The sequence below is a fragment of the Pelodiscus sinensis genome, chromosome 5 (assembly GCF_052426305.1).
Source record: "Pelodiscus sinensis isolate ZL-2025 chromosome 5, ASM5242630v1, whole genome shotgun sequence".
Taxonomy (NCBI): domain Eukaryota; kingdom Metazoa; phylum Chordata; order Testudines; family Trionychidae; genus Pelodiscus; species Pelodiscus sinensis.
The window spans coordinates 135,750,752-135,771,313 of NC_143056.1; the positions used below are offsets into that span (position 1 = coordinate 135,750,752).

General features: G+C 71.9%; 1 protein-coding gene and 1 long non-coding RNA gene across 2 annotated transcripts in view; one reads left to right on the plus strand and one right to left on the minus strand.

Annotated features, from left to right (window-relative positions):
* Positions 1 to 20,562, plus strand: part of CLN3 (CLN3 lysosomal/endosomal transmembrane protein, battenin) — a 72,512-nt gene that overhangs the window by 37,451 nt on the left and 14,499 nt on the right. Inside the window, 4 exon segments of the mRNA XM_089778780.1 lie at positions 5,302 to 5,351; positions 9,680 to 9,748; positions 11,039 to 11,094; positions 13,078 to 13,171. Coding sequence (XP_089634906.1) covers positions 5,302 to 5,351; positions 9,680 to 9,748; positions 11,039 to 11,094; positions 13,078 to 13,171 — 269 coding nt within the window.
* Positions 16,362 to 18,479, minus strand: LOC149524463 (uncharacterized). Its single transcript, XR_016349723.1, has 3 exons — positions 17,959 to 18,479; positions 17,279 to 17,752; positions 16,362 to 16,657 (listed from the first exon to the last, which is right to left on the minus strand). It is a non-coding gene; the product is annotated as an uncharacterized LOC149524463 (long non-coding RNA).

A 20,562-nucleotide genomic window follows, 5' to 3' on the forward strand; every position in this document is an offset into this window, starting at 1 on the left:
TTCCCATTGCCTGCAGCACCCAGGTGCATTCAGCTGGCCTTACCCTTCCCATTGCCTGCAGCACCCAGGTACATTCAGCTGGCCTTACCCTTCCCATTGCCTGCAACACCCAGGTGCATTCAGCTGGCCCTACCCTTCCAATTGCCTGCAGCACCCAGGTGCATTCAGCTGGCCCTACCCTTCCAATTGCCTGCAGCACCCAGGTGCATTCAGCTGGCCTTACCCTTCCCATTGCCTGCAGCACCCAGGTGCATTCAGCTGGCCCTACCCTTCCAATTGCCTGCAGCACCCAGGTGCATTCAGCTGGCCTTACCCTTCCAATTGCCTGCAGCACCCAGGTGCATTCAGCTGGCCTTACCCTTCCAATTGCCTGCAACACCCAGGTGCATTCAGCTGGCCCTACCCTTCCCATTGCCTGCAGCACCCAGGTGCATTCAGCTGGCCCTACCCTTCCCATTGCCTGCAGCACCCAGGTGCATTCAGCTGGCCCTACCCTTCCAATTGCCTGCAGCACCCAGGTGCATTCAGCTGGCCCTACCCTTCCAATTGCCTGCAGCACCCAGGTGCATTCAGCTGGCCTTACCCTTCCAATTGCCTGCAGCACCCAGGTGCATTCAGCTGGCCCTACCCTTCCCATTGCCTGCAGCACCCAGGTGCATTCAGCTGGCCTTACCCTTCCCATTGCCTGCAACACCCAGGTGCATTCAGCTGGCCCTACCCTTCCAATTGCCTGCAGCACCCAGGTGCATTCAGCTGGCCCTACCCTTCCCATTGCCTGCAGCACCCAGGTGCATTCAGCTGGCCTTACCCTTCCAATTGCCTGCAGCACCCAGGTGCATTCAGCTGGCCTTACCCTTCCCATTGCCTGCAGCACCCAGGTGCATTCAGCTGGCCTTACCCTTCCAATTGCCTGCAACACCCAGGTGCATTCAGCTGGCCTTACCCTTCCAATTGCCTGCAACACCCAGGTGCATTCAGCTGGCCTTACCCTTCCAATTGCCTGCAACACCCAGGTGCATTCAGCTGGCCTTACCCTTCCCATTGCCTGCAGCACCCAGGTGCATTCAGCTGGCCTTACCCTTCCAATTGCCTGCAACACCCAGGTGCATTCAGCTGGCCTTACCCTTCCCATTGCCTGCAGCACCCAGGTGCATTCAGCTGGCCCTACCCTTCCAATTGCCTGCAGCACCCAGGTGCATTCAGCTGGCCTTACCCTTCCCATTGCCTGCAGCACCCAGGTGCATTCAGCTGGCCCTACCCTTCCCATTGCCTGCAGCACCCAGGTGCATTCAGCTGGCCCTACCCTTCCAATTGCCTGCAGCACCCAGGTGCATTCAGCTGGCCTTACCCTTCCAATTGCCTGCAGCACCCAGGTGCATTCAGCTGGCCCTACCCTTCCAATTGCCTGCAGCACCCAGGTGCATTCAGCTGGCCTTACCCTTCCCATTGCCTGCAGCACCCAGGTGCATTCAGCTGGCCCTACCCTTCCAATTGCCTGCAGCACCCAGGTGCATTCAGCTGGCCTTACCCTTCCAATTGCCTGCAGCACCCAGGTGCATTCAGCTGGCCTTACCCTTCCCATTGCCTGCAGCACCCAGGTGCATTCAGCTGGCCCTACCCTTCCAATTGCCTGCAGCACCCAGGTGCATTCAGCTGGCCTTACCCTTCCAATTGCCTGCAGCACCCAGGTGCATTCAGCTGGCCTTACCCTTCCCATTGCCTGCAGCACCCAGGTGCATTCAGCTGGCCTTACCCTTCCAATTGCCTGCAGCACCCAGGTGCATTCAGCTGGCCTTACCCTTCCCATTGCCTGCAGCACCCAGGTGCATTCAGCTGGCCCTACCCTTCCAATTGCCTGCAGCACCCAGGTGCATTCAGCTGGCCTTACCCTTCCAATTGCCTGCAGCACCCAGGTGCATTCAGCTGGACTTACCCTTCCCATTGCCTGCAGCACCCAGGTGCATTCAGCTGGCCCTACCCTTCCAATTGCCTGCAGCACCCAGGTGCATTCAGCTGGCCTTACCCTTCCCAATTGCCTGCAGCACCCAGGTGCATTCAGCTGGCCCTACCCTTCCCATTGCCTGCAGCACCCAGGTGCATTCAGCTGGCCCTACCCTTCCAATTGCCTGCAACACCCAGGTGCATTCAGCTGGCCTTACCCTTCCAATTGCCTGCAGCACCCAGGTGCATTCAGCTGGCCCTACCCTTCCAATTGCCTGCAGCACCCAGGTGCATTCAGCTGGCCTTACCCTTCCAATTGCCTGCAGCACCCAGGTGCATTCAGCTGGCCTTACCCTTCCCATTGCCTGCAGCACCCAGGTGCATTCAGCTGGCCTTACCCTTCCCATTGCCTGCAACACCCAGGTGCATTCAGCTGGCCCTACCCTTCCAATTGCCTGCAGCACCCAGGTGCATTCAGCTGGCCTTACCCTTCCCATTGCCTGCAGCACCCAGGTGCATTCAGCTGGCCTTACCCTTCCCATTGCCTGCAGCACCCAGGTGCATTCAGCTGGCCCTACCCTTCCAATTGCCTGCAACACCCAGGTGCATTCAGCTGGCCTTACCCTTCCAATTGCCTGCAGCACCCAGGTGCATTCAGCTGGCCTTACCCTTCCAATTGCCTGCAGCACCCAGGTGCATTCAGCTGGCCTTACCCTTCCAATTGCCTGCAACACCCAGGTGCATTCAGCTGGCCTTACCCTTCCAATTGCCTGCAGCACCCAGGTGCATTCAGCTGGCCTTACCCTTCCAATTGCCTGCAGCACCCAGGTGCATTCAGCTGGCCCTACCCTTCCCATTGCCTGCAGCACCCAGGTGCATTCAGCTGGCCCTACCCTTCCAATTGCCTGCAACACCCAGGTGCATTCAGCTGGCCTTACCCTTCCAATTGCCTGCAGCACCCAGGTGCATTCAGCTGGCCTTACCCTTCCCATTGCCTGCAGCACCCAGGTGCATTCAGCTGGCCTTACCCTTCCTATTGCCTGCAGCACCCAGGTGCATTCAGCTGGCCTTACCCTTCCAATTGCCTGCAGCACCCAGGTGCATTCAGCTGGCCTTACCCTTCCAATTGCCTGCAACACCCAGGTGCATTCAGCTGGCCTTACCCTTCCAATTGCCTGCAGCACCCAGGTGCATTCAGCTGGCCTTACCCTTCCCATTGCCTGCAGCACCCAGGTGCATTCAGCTGGCCCTACCCTTCCAATTGCCTGCAGCACCCAGGTGCATTCAGCTGGCCTTACCCTTCCATTGCCTGCAGCACCCAGGTGCATTCAGCTGGCCCTACCCTTCCAATTGCCTGCAGCACCCAGGTGCATTCAGCTGGCCTTACCCTTCCAATTGCCTGCAGCACCCAGGTGCATTCAGCTGGCCCTACCCTTCCCATTGCCTGCAGCACCCAGGTGCATTCAGCTGGCCCTACCCTTCCAATTGCCTGCAGCACCCAGGTGCATTCAGCTGGCCTTACCCTTCCTATTGCCTGCAGCACCCAGGTGCATTCAGCTGGCCTTACCCTTCCAATTGCCTGCAGCACCCAGGTGCATTCAGCTGGCCTTACCCTTCCAATTGCCTGCAGCACCCAGGTGCATTCAGCTGGCCCTACCCTTCCAATTGCCTGCAGCACCCAGGTGCATTCAGCTGGCCCTACCCTTCCAATTGCCTGCAGCACCCAGGTGCATTCAGCTGGCCTTACCCTTCCAATTGCCTGCAGCACCCAGGTGCATTCAGCTGGCCTTACCCTTCCCATTGCCTGCAGCACCCAGGTGCATTCAGCTGGCCCTACCCTTCCAATTGCCTGCAGCACCCAGGTGCATTCAGCTGGCCTTACCCTTCCAATTGCCTGCAACACCCAGGTGCATTCAGCTGGCCCTACCCTTCCAATTGCCTGCAGCACCCAGGTGCATTCAGCTGGCCCTACCCTTCCAATTGCCTGCAGCACCCAGGTGCATTCAGCTGGCCTTACCCTTCCAATTGCCTGCAACACCCAGGTGCATTCAGCTGGCCTTACCCTTCCCATTGCCTGCAGCACCCAGGTGCATTCAGCTGGCCTTACCCTTCCAATTGCCTGCAACACCCAGGTGCATTCAGCTGGCCTTACCCTTCCCATTGCCTGCAGCACCCAGGTGCATTCAGCTGGCCCTACAGGCTGAAAGTTGATTTAAACATTCCAATGAACACTGATTTTTTGGACCCATGTTTTCACATCTATCCTTTTTGTTTAGTAATTTAACCTTGTGCTTTGTTTGTTCCTTCAAGTTTTTTTATCAATAGATAAACCTTGTGTTTCATGCATAGTTTTTCTTTTAAATAAACCTTTTAGCACTTTTTCCAATTAGCAAGATTCAAATTCCTTGGCCTGTACTCTTGAGATACTGGTGTGTGTAAATACACTCCGAATGCAGAATGCTTATTAAACCTTCCTGCCTAACACAGTATCGTTTTTAACACCGTGTACTAGCTAGGAAGACAGACAGACAGACATTGGACAAACACAAAACACGACACAATCTTTGTTGCAACAATACATCCAGGGTGCTGCAGGGTGTTCGGCTCGTACCAGCGTGTCCTGAGTTTCTGAAAGATTAAAAAGAGAACATACGTCTCCCCCTTGGGGTGACATTCTTAGTTACATACTTTCTCTTTTACAAATGTTTTCATTCCTCTCTCTGCTTACAATTACTCCTAGCGTTACGTATATTTGTCTTGTAGGCAAAACAGGTTTCAGTGGTCTCTACCCCTTCTTGTGGGTGACTTACCCCACGTTCAGGAGGGGTACTTCAGTTTTCTTCTTGCACAGCAGACGAGGTTAGCAAGTTTCTGCTGTGCTAAGTTCATGCCTAGAGAATAGCCAAGAAGCATTTGACTAATTCTGGAGGCTTTTCAGGGTGAGTCGTTTCCAATGACCAGTTTTCTGAAAGCATTCCTTTAGACCACTTCTCTTTGAGACCAGTTTGTTAATAGCATCTTTAAATCTTTGCCTATACAGACCCCCTTTTTTAGGACAAGATCTTAATACAAAGTATAATATTACAGGGATTTCTCCACAAGGGGGCAGTGGCTGGGGGGGTTGGGCTGCACATGGGCAGTGTTCCCTTGAAGCTCTCACACCACTGTGCGGCTTACATTTTGTTCTGTGCACTGAGGGATGGGCACCACCAGGAGAAGCCATAGCCTGGCTCTGAGCGCCGCTAACCAGCTGGGCAGCGCCTGGCTTTCTCCTGGCCAGCGGCCCAAGCGGGAACCCTGCTTGGGGGGGCTGTGGGGAGATTCTAGGGGGCTATGGGACTGAGCTGACGTGTCTCCCAGGTCGCGAGGCCGCAGAGCTGACACTGCAGGACAAGGCGCGAATTGTGAAGGTAGGGGGCCATGGGCATGAGGTCGGGGCTGGGGCCTGGGCCTGACAGTGGGTGGGGGAAAGGCCTGGAAAGGTGTGGGGCAGAGCAGAGGGTGCGGGGGTGCTGTTCCCAGCAGAGGAAGGAGGTGGAGGGGGGGGCAGGAGAAGGATGGGAAGGTGGCTACGCTGTTTCGCGCTCTGCTGGGGGCGGGGGAAGAGTGGGGGCAGGGCGGGGGTGCTGTTTCGCGCTCTGCTGGGGGCGGGGGAAGAGTGGGGGCAGGGCGGGGGTGCTGTTTCGCGCTCTGCTGGGGGCGGGGGAAGAGTGGGGGCAGGGCGGGGGCGCTGTTTCGCGCTCTGCTGGGGGCGGGGGAAGAGTGGGGGCAGGGCGGGGGGAAGAGTGGGGGCAGGGCGGGGCGCTGGGGGGGGCGGGGGAAGAGTGGGGGCAGGGCGGGGGTGCTGTTTCGCGCTCTGCTGGGGGCGGGGGAAGAGTGGGGGCAGGGCGGGGGTGCTGTTTCGCGCTCTGCTGGGGGCGGGGGGAAGAGTGGGGGCAGGGCGGGGGCGCTGTTTGGCGCTCTGCTGGGGGCGGGGGAAGAGTGGGGGCAGGGCGGGGGCGCTGTTTCGCGCTCTGCTGGGGGCGGGGGAAGAGTGGGGGCAGGGCGGGGGTGCTGTTTCGCGCTCTGCTGGGGGTGGGGGAAGAGTGGGGGCAGGGCGGGGGCGCTGTTTGGCGCTCTGCTGGGGGCGGGGGAAGAGTGGGGGCAGGGCGGGGGCGCTGTTTGGCGCTCTGCTGGGGGCGGGGGAGGAGTGGGGGCAGGGCGGGGGCGCTGTTTGGCGCTCTGCTGGGGGCGGGGGGAAGAGTGGGGGCAGGGCGGGGGTGCTGTTTGGCGCTCTGCGCTGGGGGCAGGGCGGGGGTGCTGTTTGGCGCTCTGCTGGGGGCGGGGGAAGAGTGGGGGCAGGGCGGGGGCGCTGTTTGGCGCTCTGCTGGGGGTGGGGGAAGAGTGGGGGCAGGGCGGGGGCGCTGTTTCGCGCTCTGCTGGGGGCGGGGGAAGAGTGGGGGCAGGGCGGGGGTGCTGTTTGGCACTCTGCTGGGGGCGGGGGAAGAGTGGGGGCAGGGCGGGGGTGCTGTTTCGCGCTCTGCTGGGGGCGGGGGGGGAAGAGTGGGGGCAGGGCGGGGGTGCTGTTTGGCGCTCTGCTGGGGGCGGGGGAAGAGTGGGGGCAGGGCGGGGGCGCTGTTTCGCGCTCTGCTGGGGGTGGGGGAAGAGTGGGGGCAGGGCGGGGGTGCTGTTTCGCGCTCTGCTGGGGGCGGGGGAAGAGTGGGGGCAGGGCGGGGGCGCTGTTTCGCGCTCTGCTGGGGGCGGGGGGGAAGAGTGGGGGCAGGGCGGGGGTGCTGTTTCGCGCTCTGCTGGGGGCGGGGGAAGAGTGGGGGCAGGGCGGGGGTGCTGTTTCGTGCTCTGCTGGGGGCGGGGGAAGGTGGGGGCGGGGGGGTGCTGTTTGGCGCTCTGCTGGGGGCGGGGGAAGAGTGGGGGCAGGGCGGGGGTGCTGTTTCGTGCTCTGCTGGGGGCAGGGGAAGAGTGGGGGCAGGGCGGGGGCGCTGTTTCGCGCTCTGCTGGGAGCGGGGGAAGAGTGGGGGCAGGGCGGGGGTGCTGTTTGGCGCTCTGCTGGGGGCGGGGGAAGAGTGGGGGCAGGGCGGGGGCTGCTCTGCTGGGGGCGGGGGAAGAGTGGGGGCAGGGCGGGGGTGCTGTTTCGTGCTCTGCTGGGGGCGGGGGAAGAGTGGGGGCAGGGCGGGGGTGCTGTTTCGCGCTCTGCTGGGGGCGGGGGAAGAGTGGGGGCAGGGCGGGGGTGCTGTTTCGTGCTCTGCTGGGGGCGGGGGAAGAGTGGGGGCAGGGCGGGGGTGCTGTTTGGCGCTCTGCTGGGGGCGGGGGAAGAGTGGGGGCAGGGCGGGGGTGCTGTTTCGCGCTCTGCTGGGGGCGGGGGAAGAGTGGGGGCAGGGCGGGGGTGCTGTTTCGTGCTCTGCTGGGGGCGGGGGAAGAGTGGGGGCAGGGCGGGGGTGCTGTTTCGTGCTCTGCTGGGGGCGGGGGAAGAGTGGGGGCAGGGCGGGGGTGCTGTTTGGCGCTCTGCTGGGGGCGGGGGAAGAGTGGGGGCAGGGCGGGGGTGCTGTTTCGCGCTCTGCTGGGGGCGGGGGAAGAGTGGGGGCAGGGCGGGGGTGCTGTTTCGTGCTCTGCTGGGGGCGGGGGGAAGAGTGGGGGCAGGGCGGGGGTGCTGTTTCGCGCTCTGCTGGGGGCGGGGGGAAGAGTGGGGGCAGGGCGGGGGTGCTGTTTCGTGCTCTGCTGGGGGCGGGGGAAGAGTGGGGGCAGGGCGGGGGTGCTGTTTGGCGCTCTGCTGGGGGCGGGGGAAGAGTGGGGGCAGGGCGGGGGTGCTGTTTCGTGCTCTGCTGGGGGCAGGGGAAGAGTGGGGGCAGGGCGGGGGCGCTGTTTCGCGCTCTGCTGGGGGCGGGGGAAGAGTGGGGGCAGGGCGGGGGTGCTGTTTGGCGCTCTGCTGGGGGCGGGGGAAGAGTGGGGGCAGGGCGGGGGCGCTGTTTCGTGCTCTGCTGGGGGCAGGGGAAGAGTGGGGGCAGGGCGGGGGTGCTGTTTGGCGCTCTGCTGGGGGCGGGGGAAGAGTGGGGGCAGGGCGGGGGTGCTGTTTGGCGCTCTGCTGGGGGCGGGGGAAGAGTGGGGGCAGGGCGGGGGTGCTGTTTCGTGCTCTGCTGGGGGCAGGGGAAGAGTGGGGGCAGGGCGGGGGCGCTGTTTCGCGCTCTGCTGGGGGTGGGGGAAGAGTGGGGGCAGGGCGGGGGTGCTGTTTCGTGCTCTGCTGGGGGCAGGGGAAGAGTGGGGACAGGGCGGGGGCGCTGTTTCGCGCTCTGCTGGGGGCGGGGGAAGAGTGGGGGCAGGGCGGGGGTGCTGTTTCGTGCTCTGCTGGGGGTGGGGGAAGAGTGGGGGCAGGGCGGGGGCGCTGTTTCGCGCTCTGCTGGGGGTGGGGGAAGAGTGGGGGCAGGGCGGGGGGAAGAGTGGGGGCAGGGCGGGGGGAAGAGTGGGGGCAGGGCGGGGGTGCTGTTTGGCACTCTGCTGGGGGCGGGGGAAGAGTGGGGGCAGGGCGGGGGCGCTGTTTCGTGCTCTGCTGGGGGCAGGGGAAGAGTGGGGACAGGGCGGGGGCGCTGTTTCGCGCTCTGCTGGGGGTGGGGGAAGAGTGGGGGCAGGGCGGGGGGAAGAGTGGGGGCAGGGCGGGGGGAAGAGTGGGGGCAGGGCGGGGGTGCTGTTTCGCGCTCTGCTGGGGGCGGGGGAAGAGTGGGGGCAGGGCGGGGGTGCTGTTTCGTGCTCTGCTGGGGGCGGGGGAAGAGTGGGGGCAGGGCGGGGGTGCTGTTTCGCGCTCTGCTGGGGGCGGGGGAAGAGTGGGGGCAGGGCGGGGGGCGCTGTTTTGCGCTCTGCTGGGGGTGGGGGAAGAGTGGGGGCAGGGCGGGGGTGCTGTTTGGCGCTCTGCTGGGGGCGGGGGAAGAGTGGGGGCAGGGCGGGGGCGCTGTTTCGCGCTCTGCTGGGGGCGGGGGGAAGAGTGGGGGCAGGGCGGGGGTGCTGTTTCGCGCTCTGCTGGGGGCGGGGGAAGAGTGGGGGCAGGGCGGGGGTGCTGTTTCGCGCTCTGCTGGGGGCGGGGGAAGAGTGGGGGCAGGGCGGGGGTGCTGTTTCGCGCTCTGCTGGGGGCGGGGGAAGAGTGGGGGCAGGGCGGGGGCGCTGTTTCGCGCTCTGCTGGGGGCGGGGGGAAGAGTGGGGGCAGGGCGGGGGTGCTGTTTCGCGCTCTGCTGGGGGCGGGGGAAGAGTGGGGGCAGGGCGGGGGTGCTGTTTCGCGCTCTGCTGGGGGTGGGGGAAGAGTGGGGGCAGGGCGGGGGCGCTGTTTGGCGCTCTGCTGGGGGCGGGGGAAGAGTGGGGGCAGGGCGGGGGTGCTGTTTCGCGCTCTGCTGGGGGCGGGGGAAGAGTGGGGGCAGGGCGGGGGTGCTGTTTGGCGCTCTGCTGGGGGCGGGGGAAGAGTGGGGGCAGGGCGGGGGTGCTGTTTCGCGCTCTGCTGGGGGCGGGGGAAGAGTGGGGGCAGGGCGGGGGTGCTGTTTCGCGCTCTGCTGGGGGTGGGGGAAGGGCGAGGGGGGCGGGGGCGCCTGCGCTGTTCCCTGCTGTGCTGGGGGGGTGGAGCACGGGGGGGGGGGGGGGGGGGGGGGGGGGGGGGGGGGGGGGGGGGGGGGGGGGGGGGGGGGGGGGGGGGGGGGGGGGGTTCCGGCGCCCCCCCATGGGTGTGTCGTGCAGCAGGCGGCCCCGCCCCTCACCCCGGTCTCCGCAGGGTCTCCTGAAGTACCTGCTGCCCTTGGCGCTCGTCTACTTCGCGGAGTATTTCATCAACCAGGGCCTGGTGAGTGCGAGAGGGCCCGGCCCCCCCAGCCCCCGCCCCCCCCCCGGCGACCCCCCAGTGCCCGGCCCCCCCAGCCCCCGCCCCCCCGGCGACCCCCCAGTGCCCCGCCCCCCCAGCCCCGCCCCCCCCCCGGCGACCCCCCAGTGCCCGGCCCCCCCAGCCCCCCCCCCCCCGCCCCCCCCCCCCCCCCCCCCCCCCCCCCCCGGCGACCCCCCAGTGCCCGGCCCCCCCAGCCCCCGCCCCCCCCGGCGACCCCCCAGTGCCCGGCCCCCCCAGCCCCCGCCCCCCCCCGGCGACCCCCCAGTGCCCGGCCCCCCCAGCCCCCGCCCCCCCCCGGCGACCCCCCAGTGCCCGGCCCCGCCGGCCCCCGCCCCCCCCGGCGACCCCCCAGTGCCCGGCCCCCCCAGCCCCCGCCCCCCCCGGCGGCCCCCAGTGCCCGGCCCCGCCAGCCCCCCCCCCCCCCCGGCGACCCCCCAGTGCCCGGCCCCCCCAGCCCCCGCCCCCCCCGGCGACCCCCCAGTGCCCGGCCCCCCCAGCCCCCGCCCCCCCCCGGCGACCCCCCAGTGCCCGGCCCCCCCAGCCCCCCCCCCCCCGGCGACCCCCCAGTGCCCGGCCCCCCCAGCCCCCGCCCCCCCCGGCGACCCCCCAGTGCCCGGCCCCCCCAGCCCCCGCCCCCCCCCCGGAGACCCCCCAGTGCCCGGCCCCCCAGCCCCCGCCCCCCCGGAGACCCCCCAGTGCCCGGCCCCCCCGGCCCCGCCCCCCCGGCGACCCCCCAGTGCCAGGCCCCCCCGGCCCCCGCCCCCCCCGGCGACCCCCCAGTGCCCGGCCCCCCAGCCCCCGCCCCCCCCCCGGCGACCCCCCAGTGCCCGGCCCCCCCAGCCCCCGCCCCCCCCGGCGACCCCCCAGTGCCCGGCCCCCCCAGCCCCCGCCCCCCCCCCGGAGACCCCCCAGTGCCTGCCTCGCCGGCGCACAGCTCGAGGCTGCCCGGGACTCAGCAGGAGGCGCCTGTGAGCGGCCCCGGGGTGCAGCCTGGCCTGCTGGTGCGGCGGGGCCCCCAGCTCTCCCCTCAGGCTCTTTCCCCTGCGCTGGCCACGGCCAGCTGTGCCCCTGCTCCCTGGCGCGCCCCGTGCGTGGGGGGTCTGGGGGCGCCCCTGGGGCTCCAGCCGGGGGCTGTCTGCGGCCTGCAGCGTGCGGGGACCGCCTGGCCCGCGGCTCCCACCCCAGCCAAGAGGGGCACCAGGGGCTGGGTGGGGGGTGGCATCGGCAGCGCTAACCCCCGTTTCCCCCCAGTTCGAGTTGCTGTATTTCCGGGATTCAGGCCTGACGCACGCGCAGCAGTATCGCTGGTGAGCCCCCGGCCCGCCCCGCAGCGAGCTCCCCGGGGCTCCCGGGCCCCTAGGGGCCCCACAGCGACCCCTCCGCTCCCCCGGCCCCGCCCCGCCCCGCAGCGAGCTCCCTGGGGCTCCCGGGCCCCTAGGGGCCCTACAGCGACCCCTCCGCTCCCCCGGCCCCGCCCCGCCCCGCAGCGAGCTCCCCGGGGCTCCCGGGCCCCTAGGGGCCCCACAGCGACCCCTCCGCTCCCCCGGCCCCGCCCCGCCCCGCAGCGAGCTCCCCGGGGCTCCCGGGCCCCTAGGGGCCCCACAGCGACCCCTCCGCTCCCCCGGCCCCGCCCCGCCCCGCAGCGAGCTCCCCGGGGCTCCCGGGCCCCTAGGGGCCCCACAGCGACCCCTCCGCTCCCCCGGCCCCGCCCGCCCCGCCCCCCCCCGCAGCGAGCTCCCCGGGGCTCCCGGGCCCCTAGGGGCCCCACAGCGACCCCTCCGCTCCCCCGGCCCCGCCCCGCCCCGCAGCGAGCTCCCCGGGGCTCCCGGGCCCCTAGGGGCCCCACAGCGACCCCTCCGCTCCCCCGGCCCCGCCCCGCCCCGCAGCGAGCTCCCCGGGGCTCCCGGGCCCCTAGGGGCCCCACAGCGACCCCTCCGCTCCCCCTGCCCCGCAGCGAGCTCCCCGGGGCTCCCGGGCCCCTAGGGGCCCTACACCGACCCCTCCGCTCCCCCGGCAGGGCCCCCGCCCCGCAGCGAGCTCCCCGGGGCTCCCGGTCCCCTAGGGGCCCCACAGCGACCCCTCCGCTCCCCCCCGCCCGCCCCGGCCCCGCCCCGCAGCGAGCTCCCCCGGGCTCCCGGGCCCCTAGGGGCCCCACAGCGACCCCTCCGCTCCCCCGGCAGGGCCCCCGCCCCGCAGCGAGCTCCCCGGGGCTCCCGGGCCCCTAGGGGCCCCACAGCGACCCCTCCGCTCCCCCGGCCCCGCCCCGCCCCGCAGCGAGCTCCCCGGGGCTCCCGGGCCCCTAGGGGCCCCCGTACCGACCCCACCGCTCCCCCGGCAGGGCCCCCGCCCCGCAGCGAGCTCCCCTGGGCTCCCGGGCCCCTAGGGGCCCCACACCGACCCCTCCGCTCCCCCGGCCCCGCCCCGCCCCGCAGCGAGCTCCCCGGGGCTCCCGGGCCCCTAGGGGCCCCACAGCGACCCCCCCCCGCCCCTCCCCCGGCCCCAGGGCCCCCGCCCCGCAGCGAGCTCCCCGGGGCTCCCGGGCCCCTAGGGGCCCCACACCGACCCCTCCGCTCCCCCGGCCCCGCCCCGCCCCGCAGCGAGCTCCCCGGGGCTCCCGGGCCCCTAGGGGCCCCACAGCGACCCCTCCGCTCCCCCGGCCCCGGCCCGCCCCGCAGCGAGCTCCCCGGGGCTCCCGGGCCCCTAGGGGCCCCACAGCGACCCCTCCGCCCCCCCGGCAGGGCCCCCGCCCCGCAGCGAGCTCCCCGGGGCTCCCGGGCCCCTAGGGGCCCCACACCGACCCCTCCGCTCCCCCGGCAGGGCCCCCGCCCCGCAGCGAGCTCCCCTGGGCTCCCGGGCCCCTAGGGGCCCCCGTACCGACCCCTCCGCTCCCCCGGCAGGGCCCCCGCCCCGCAGCGAGCTCCCCGGGGCTCCCGGGCCCCTAGGGGCCCCACACCGACCCCTCCGCTCCCCCGGCCCCGCCCCGCCCCGCAGCGAGCTCCCCTGGGCTCCCGGGCCCCTAGGGGCCCCACAGCGACCCCTCCGCTCCCCCGGCCCCGCCCCGCCCCGCAGCGAGCTCCCCTGGGCTCCCGGGCCCCTAGGGGCCCCACACCGACCCCTCCGCTCCCCCGGCAGGGCCCCCGCCCCGCAGCGAGCTCCCCGGGGCTCCCGGGCCCCTAGGGGCCCCACACCGACCCCTCCGCTCCCCCGGCAGGGCCCCCGCCCCGCAGCGAGCTCCCCTGGGCTCCCGGGCCCCTAGGGGCCCCACACTGACCCCTCCGCTCCCCCGGCAGGTACCAGATGCTCTACCAGCTTGGGGTGTTTGTATCCCGCTCCTCCCTGAGCTGCGTCCGGATCCGCCGCATCTGGGCCCTCGCCCTGCTGCAGGTACGGCCCCCCGGCCCCCCTGGCCCCCCGCCCCGCTGCAGGTACGGCCCCCCGGCTCCCCGCCCCGCCCCACTGCAGGTACGGCCCCCCGGCCCCCCTGGCCCCCCGCCCCGCTGCAGGTACGGCCCCCCGGCCCCCGCTGCAGGAGCTGGCCCCCCCCTGCCCCGCTGCAGGTACGGCCCCCCGGCCCCCCTGGCCCCCCCCCGCCCCACTGCAGGTACGGCCCCCCGGCCCCCCTGGCCCCCCGCCCCGCTGCAGGTACGGCCCCCCTGGGACCCCCGGCCCCCCTGGCCCCCCGCCCCGCTGCAGGTACGGCCCCCCGGCCCCCCGGCCCCCCGCTGCAGGAACGGCCCCCCCGGCCCCCCGCTGCAGGTACGGCCCCCCGGCCCCCCGGCCCCCCGCTGCAGGAACGGCCCCCCCCGGCCCGCTGCAGGTACGGCCCCCCGGCCCCCCGGCCCCCCGCTGCAGGAACGGCCCCCCCGGTCCCCCCCCGCCCGGCTGCAGGTACGGCCCCCCCCGGTCCCCCCCCGCCCGGCTGCAGGAACGGCCCCCCCCTGGTCCCCCCCCCGCCCCGCTGCAGGTACGGCCCCCCGGCCCCCCGCCCCCCCCTGCGGCCCCCCGCCCCGCTGCAGGTACGGCCCCCCGGCCCCCCGCTGCAGCCCCCCCGCCCCCCGCTGCAGCCCCCCGGCCCCCCGCCCCGCTGCAGGTACGGCCCCCCGGCCCCCCGCTGCGGCCCCCCCCTGGCCCCCCGCCCCGCTGCAGGTACGGCCCCCCCTGGCCCCCCGCCCCGCTGCAGGTACGGCCCCCCGGCCCCCCGCTGGGAACGGCCCCCCCGTGGTCCCCCCCGCCCCGCTGCAGGTACGGCCCCCCGGCCCCCTGTCCCGCCCCGCTGCAGGTACGGCCCCCCGGCCCCCCGGCCCCCCGCTGCAGGTACGGCCCCCTGGCCCCCCACCCCGCTGCAGGTACGGCCCCCCCCGGCCCCCCCCGCCCCGCTGCAGGTACGGTCCCCCAACCTGCCGCTCTGCCCTGCTGCAGGTACGGCCCCTCCGCCCGAAAGCCCCATTGGGTCTCCCCCAGCCCCCACCTACTGTCCCCCTCCCCGCTCTCAACCTGTCCGACAGCTTGGGGGTCTTTTGCCTCCTGACTCGTCCGCTGTCCTGCCGAGCCGTGCTACAGCCCAGCCCCCGGCGGGGTCCCCCCAGCCCCCAGCCCAGCCCCCGGCGGGGTCCCCCCAGCCCCCTGCCCAGCCCCCGGCGGGGTCGTCCCCAGCCCCCAGCCCAGCCCCCGGCGGGGTCCCCCCAGCCCCCAGCCCAGCCCCCGGCGGGGTCGTCCCCAGCCCCCAGCCCAGCCCCCGGCGGGGTCCCCCCAGCCCCCTGCCCAGCCCCCGGCGGGGTCGTCCCCAGCCCCCAGCCCAGCCCCCGGCGGGGTCGCCCCAGCCCCCAGCCCAGCCCCCGGCGGGGTCGCCCCAGCCCCCTGCCCAGCCCCCGGCGGGGTCGTCCCCAGCCCCCTGCCCAGCCCCCGGCGGGGTCGCCCCAGCCCCCTGCCCAGCCCCCGGCGGGGTCCCCCCCAGCCCCCAGCCCAGCCCCCGGCGGGGTCGCCCCCAGCCCCCAGCCCAGCCCCCGGCGGGGTCGCCCCCAGCCCCCTGCCCAGCCCCCGGCGGGGTCCCCCCAGCCCCCAGCCCAGCCCCCGGCGGGGTCGTCCCCAGCCCCCTGCCCAGCCCCCGGCGGGGTCGCCCCAGCCCCCTGCCCAGCCCCCGGCGGGGTCGCCCCAGCCCCCTGCCCAGCCCCCGGCGGGGTCCCCCCAGCCCCCTGCCCAGCCCCCGGCGGGGTCGCCCCAGCCCCCAGCCCAGCCCCCGGCGGGGTCGCCCCAGCCCCCAGCCCAGCCCCCGGCGGGGTCGCCCCAGCCCCCAGCCCAGCCCCCGGCGGGGTCGCCCCAGCCCCCAGCCCAGCCCCCGGCGGGGTCGTCCCCAGCCCCCAGCCCAGCCCCCGGCGGGGTCGCCCCCAGCCCCCTGCCCAGCCCCCGGCGGGGTCGCCCCAGCCCCCTGCCCAGCCCCCGGCGGGGTCGTCCCCAGCCCCCTGCCCAGCCCCCGGCGGGGTCCCCCCAGCCCCCTGCCCAGCCCCCGGCGGGGTCGTCCCCAGCCCCCTGCCCAGCCCCCGGCGGGGTCGTCCCCAGCCCCCTGCCCAGCCCCCGGCGGGGTCCCCCCAGCCCCCTGCCCAGCCCCCGGCGGGGTCGTCCCCAGCCCCCAGCCCAGCCCCCGGCGGGGTCGTCCCCAGCCCCCTGCCCAGCCCCCGGCGGGGTCCCCCCAGCCCCCTGCCCAGCCCCCGGCGGGGTCGCCCCAGCCCCCAGCCCAGCCCCCGGCGGGGTCGTCCCCAGCCCCCGGCCCAGCGCCCGGCGGGGTCGCCCCCAGCCCCCGGCCCAGCCCCCGGCACAGGCCCCCGGCAAGGCACTGACCCCACCTCCCAGCCGGCCCGTAGGGGTCGCCCACAGCCGGAGCACAGCTGCCAGCAAGGCACTGACCCCACCTCACAACCGGCCTGTAGGGGTCGCCGGAGCACAGCCGGAGCACAGCCGCCAGCAAGGCACTGACCCCACCTCGCAACCGGCCCGTAGGGGTCGCCCACGGCCGGAGCACAGCCGCCAGCAAGGCACTGACCCCACCTCACAACCGGCCCGTAGGGGTCGCCCACAGCCGGAGCACAGCTGCCAGCAAGGCACTGACCCCACCTCACAACCGGCCTGTAGGGGTCGCCGGAGCACAGCCGGAGCACAGCCGCCAGCAAGGCACTGACCCCACCTCACAACCGGCCCGTAGGGGTCGCCCACAGCCGGAGCACAGCTGCCAGCAAGGCACTGACCCCACCTCACAACCGGCCTGTAGGGGTCGCCGGAGCACAGCCGGAGCACAGCCGCCAGCAAGGCACTGACCCCACCTCACAACCGGCCCGTAGGGGTCGCCCACAGCCGGAGCACAGCCGCCAGCAAGGCACTGACCCCACCTCACAACCGGCCCGTAGGGGTCGCCGGAGCACAGCCGGAGCACAGCTGCCAGCAAGGCACTGACCCCACCTCACAGCCTGCCCGTAGGGGTCGCCCACAGCCGGAGCACAGCCGCCAGCAAGGCACTGACCCCACCTCACAACCGGCCTGTAGGGGTCGCCGGAGCACAGCCGGAGCACAGCTGCCAGCAAGGCACTGACCCCACCTCACAACCGGCCTGTAGGGGTCGCCGGAGCACAGCCGGAGCACAGCCGCCAGCAAGGCACTGACCCCACCTCACAACCGGCCCGTAGGGGTCGCCCACAGCCGGAGCACAGCCGCCAGCAAGGCACTGACCCCACCTCACAACCGGCCCGTAGGGGTCGCCGGAGCACAGCCGGAGCACAGCCGCCAGCAAGGCACTGACCCCACCTCACAACCGGCCCGTAGGGGTCGCCGGAGCACAGCCGGAGCACAGCTGCCAGCAAGGCACTGACCCCACCTCACAGCCTGCCCGTAGGGGTCGCCCACAGCCGGAGCACAGCCGCCAGCAAGGCACTGACCCCACCTCACAACCGGCCTGTAGGGGTCGCCGGAGCACAGCCGGAGCACAGCTGCCAGCAAGGCACTGACCCCACCTCACAGCCGGCCCGTAGGGGTCGCCCACAGCCGGAGCACAGCCGCCAGCAAGGCATTGACCCCACCTCACAACCGGCCCGTAGGGGTCGCCCTCAGCCGGAGCACAGCCGGAGCACAGCCGCCAGCAAGGCACTGACCCCACCTCACAACCGGCCCGTAGGGGTCGCCGGAGCACAGCCGGAGCACAGCCGCCAGCAAGGCACTGACCCCACCTCACAACCGGCCCGTAGGGGTCGCCGGAGCACAGCCGGAGCACAGCCGCCAGCAAGGCACTGACCCCACCTCGCAACCGGCCCGTAGGGGTCGCCCACAGCCCGAGCACAGCCGCCAGCAAGGCACTGACCCCACCTCACAACCGGCCCGTAGGGGTCGCCCACGGCCGGAGCACAGCTGCCAGCAAGGCACTGACCCCACCTCACAACCGGCCTGTAGGGGTCGCCGGAGCACAGCCGGAGCACAGCCGCCAGCAAGGCACTGACCCCACCTCGCAACCGGCCCGTAGGGGTCGCCCACAGCCGGAGCACAGCCGCCAGCAAGGCACTGACCCCACCTCACAACCGGCCCGTAGGGGTCGCCCACAGCCGGAGCACAGCTGCCAGCAAGGCACTGACCCCACCTCACAACCGGCCTGTAGGGGTCGCCGGAGCACAGCCGGAGCACAGCCGCCAGCAAGGCACTGACCCCACCTCACAACCGGCCCGTAGGGGTCGCCCACAGCCGGAGCACAGCTGCCAGCAAGGCACTGACCCCACCTCACAACCGGCCTGTAGGGGTCGCCGGAGCACAGCCGGAGCACAGCCGCCAGCAAGGCACTGACCCCACCTCACAACCGGCCCGTAGGGGTCGCCCACAGCCGGAGCACAGCCGCCAGCAAGGCACTGACCCCACCTCACAACCGGCCCGTAGGGGTCGCCGGAGCACAGCCGGAGCACAGCTGCCAGCAAGGCACTGACCCCACCTCACAGCCTGCCCGTAGGGGTCGCCCACAGCCGGAGCACAGCCGCCAGCAAGGCACTGACCCCACCTCACAACCGGCCTGTAGGGGTCGCCGGAGCACAGCCGGAGCACAGCTGCCAGCAAGGCACTGACCCCACCTCACAACCGGCCTGTAGGGGTCGCCGGAGCACAGCCGGAGCACAGCCGCCAGCAAGGCACTGACCCCACCTCACAACCGGCCCGTAGGGGTCGCCCACAGCCGGAGCACAGCCGCCAGCAAGGCACTGACCCCACCTCACAACCGGCCCGTAGGGGTCGCCGGAGCACAGCCGGAGCACAGCCGCCAGCAAGGCACTGACCCCACCTCACAACCGGCCCGTAGGGGTCGCCGGAGCACAGCCGGAGCACAGCTGCCAGCAAGGCACTGACCCCACCTCACAGCCTGCCCGTAGGGGTCGCCCACAGCCGGAGCACAGCCGCCAGCAAGGCACTGACCCCACCTCACAACCGGCCTGTAGGGGTCGCCGGAGCACAGCCGGAGCACAGCTGCCAGCAAGGCACTGACCCCACCTCACAGCCGGCCCGTAGGGGTCGCCCACAGCCGGAGCACAGCCGCCAGCAAGGCATTGACCCCACCTCACAACCGGCCCGTAGGGGTCGCCCTCAGCCGGAGCACAGCCGGAGCACAGCCGCCAGCAAGGCACTGACCCCACCTCACAACCGGCCCGTAGGGGTCGCCGGAGCACAGCCGGAGCACAGCCGCCAGCAAGGCACTGACCCCACCTCACAACCGGCCCGTAGGGGTCGCCGGAGCACAGCCGGAGCACAGCCGCCAGCAAGGCACTGACCCCACCTCGCAACCGGCCCGTAGGGGTCGCCCACAGCCCGAGCACAGCCGCCAGCAAGGCACTGACCCCACCTCACAACCGGCCCGTAGGGGTCGCCCTCAGCCGGAGCACAGCCGCCAGCAAGGCACTGACCCCACCTCACAACCGGCCCGTAGGGGTCGCCGGAGCACAGCCGGAGCACAGCCGCCAGCAAGGCACTGACCCCACCTCACAACCGGCCTGTAGGGGTCGCCCTCAGCCGGAGCACAGCCGCCAGCAAGGCACTGACCCCACCTCACAACCGGCCCGTAGGGGTCGCCGGAGCACAGCCGGAGCACAGCTGCCAGCAAGGCACTGACCCCACCTCACAGCCTGCCCGTAGGGGTCGCCCACAGCCGGAGCACAGCCGCCAACAAGGCACTGACCCCACCTCACAACCGGCCTGTAGGGGTCGCCGGAGCACAGCCGGAGCACAGCTGCCAGCAAGGCACTGACCCCACCTCACAGCCGGCCCGTAGGGGTCGCCCACAGCCGGAGCACAGCCGCCAGCAAGGCATTGACCCCACCTCACAACCGGCCCGTAGGGGTCGCCCTCAGCCGGAGCACAGCCGGAGCACAGCCGCCAGCAAGGCACTGACCCCACCTCACAACCGGCCCGTAGGGGTCGCCGGAGCACAGCCGGAGCACAGCCGCCAGCAAGGCACTGACCCCACCTCACAACCGGCCCGTAGGGGTCGCCGGAGCACAGCCGGAGCACAGCCGCCAGCAAGGCACTGACCCCACCTCGCAACCGGCCCGTAGGGGTCGCCCACAGCCCGAGCACAGCCGCCAGCAAGGCACTGACCCCACCTCACAACCGGCCCGTAGGGGTCGCCCTCAGCCGGAGCACAGCCGCCAGCAAGGCACTGACCCCACCTCACAACCGGCCCGTAGGGGTCGCCGGAGCACAGCCGGAGCACAGCCGCCAGCAAGGCACTGACCCCACCTCACAACCGGCCTGTAGGGGTCGCCCTCAGCCGGAGCACAGCCGCCAGCAAGGCACTGACCCCACCTCACAACCGGCCCGTAGGGGTCGCCGGAGCACAGCCGGAGCACAGCCGCCAGCAAGGCACTGACCCCACCTCACAACCGGCCCGTAGGGGTCGCCGGAGCACAGCCGGAGCACAGCCGCCAGCAAGGCACTGACCCCACCTCACAACCGGCCCGTAGGGGTCGCCCTCAGCCGGAGCACAGCCGCCAGCAAGGCACTGACCCCACCTCACAACCGGCCCGTAGGGGTCGCCGGAGCACAGCCGGAGCACAGCCGCCAGCAAGGCACTGACCCCACCTCACAACCGGCCCCTAGGGGTCGCCGGAGCACAGCCGCCAGCAAGGCACTGACCCCACCTCACAGCCGGCCCGTAGGGGTCGCCGGAGCACAGCCGGAGCACAGCCGCCAGCAAGGCACTGACCCCACCTCACAACCGGCCCGTAGGGGTCGCCGCAGCCGGAGCACAGCCGGAGCACAGCCGCCAGCAAGGCACTGACCCCACCTCACAACCGGCCCGTAGGGGTCGCCGGAGCACAGCCGGAGCACAGCCGCCAGCAAGGCACTGACCCCACCTCACAACCGGCCCCTAGGGGTCGCCGGAGCACAGCCGCCAGCAAGGCACTGACCCCACCTCACAGCCGGCCCGTAGGGGTCGCCGGAGCACAGCCGGAGCACAGCCGCCAGCAAGGCACTGACCCCACCTCACAACCGGCCCGTAGGGGTCGCCGCAGCCGGAGCACAGCCGGAGCACAGCCGCCAGCAAGGCACTGACCCCACCTCACAACCGGCCCGTAGGGGTCGCCGGAGCACAGCCGGAGCACAGCCGCCAGCAAGGCACTGACCCCACCTCACAACCGGCCCCTAGGGGTCGCCGGAGCACAGCCGCCAGCAAGGCACTGACCCCACCTCACAGCCGGCCCGTAGGGGTCGCCGGAGCACAGCCGGAGCACAGCCGCCAGCAAGGCACTGACCCCACCTCACAA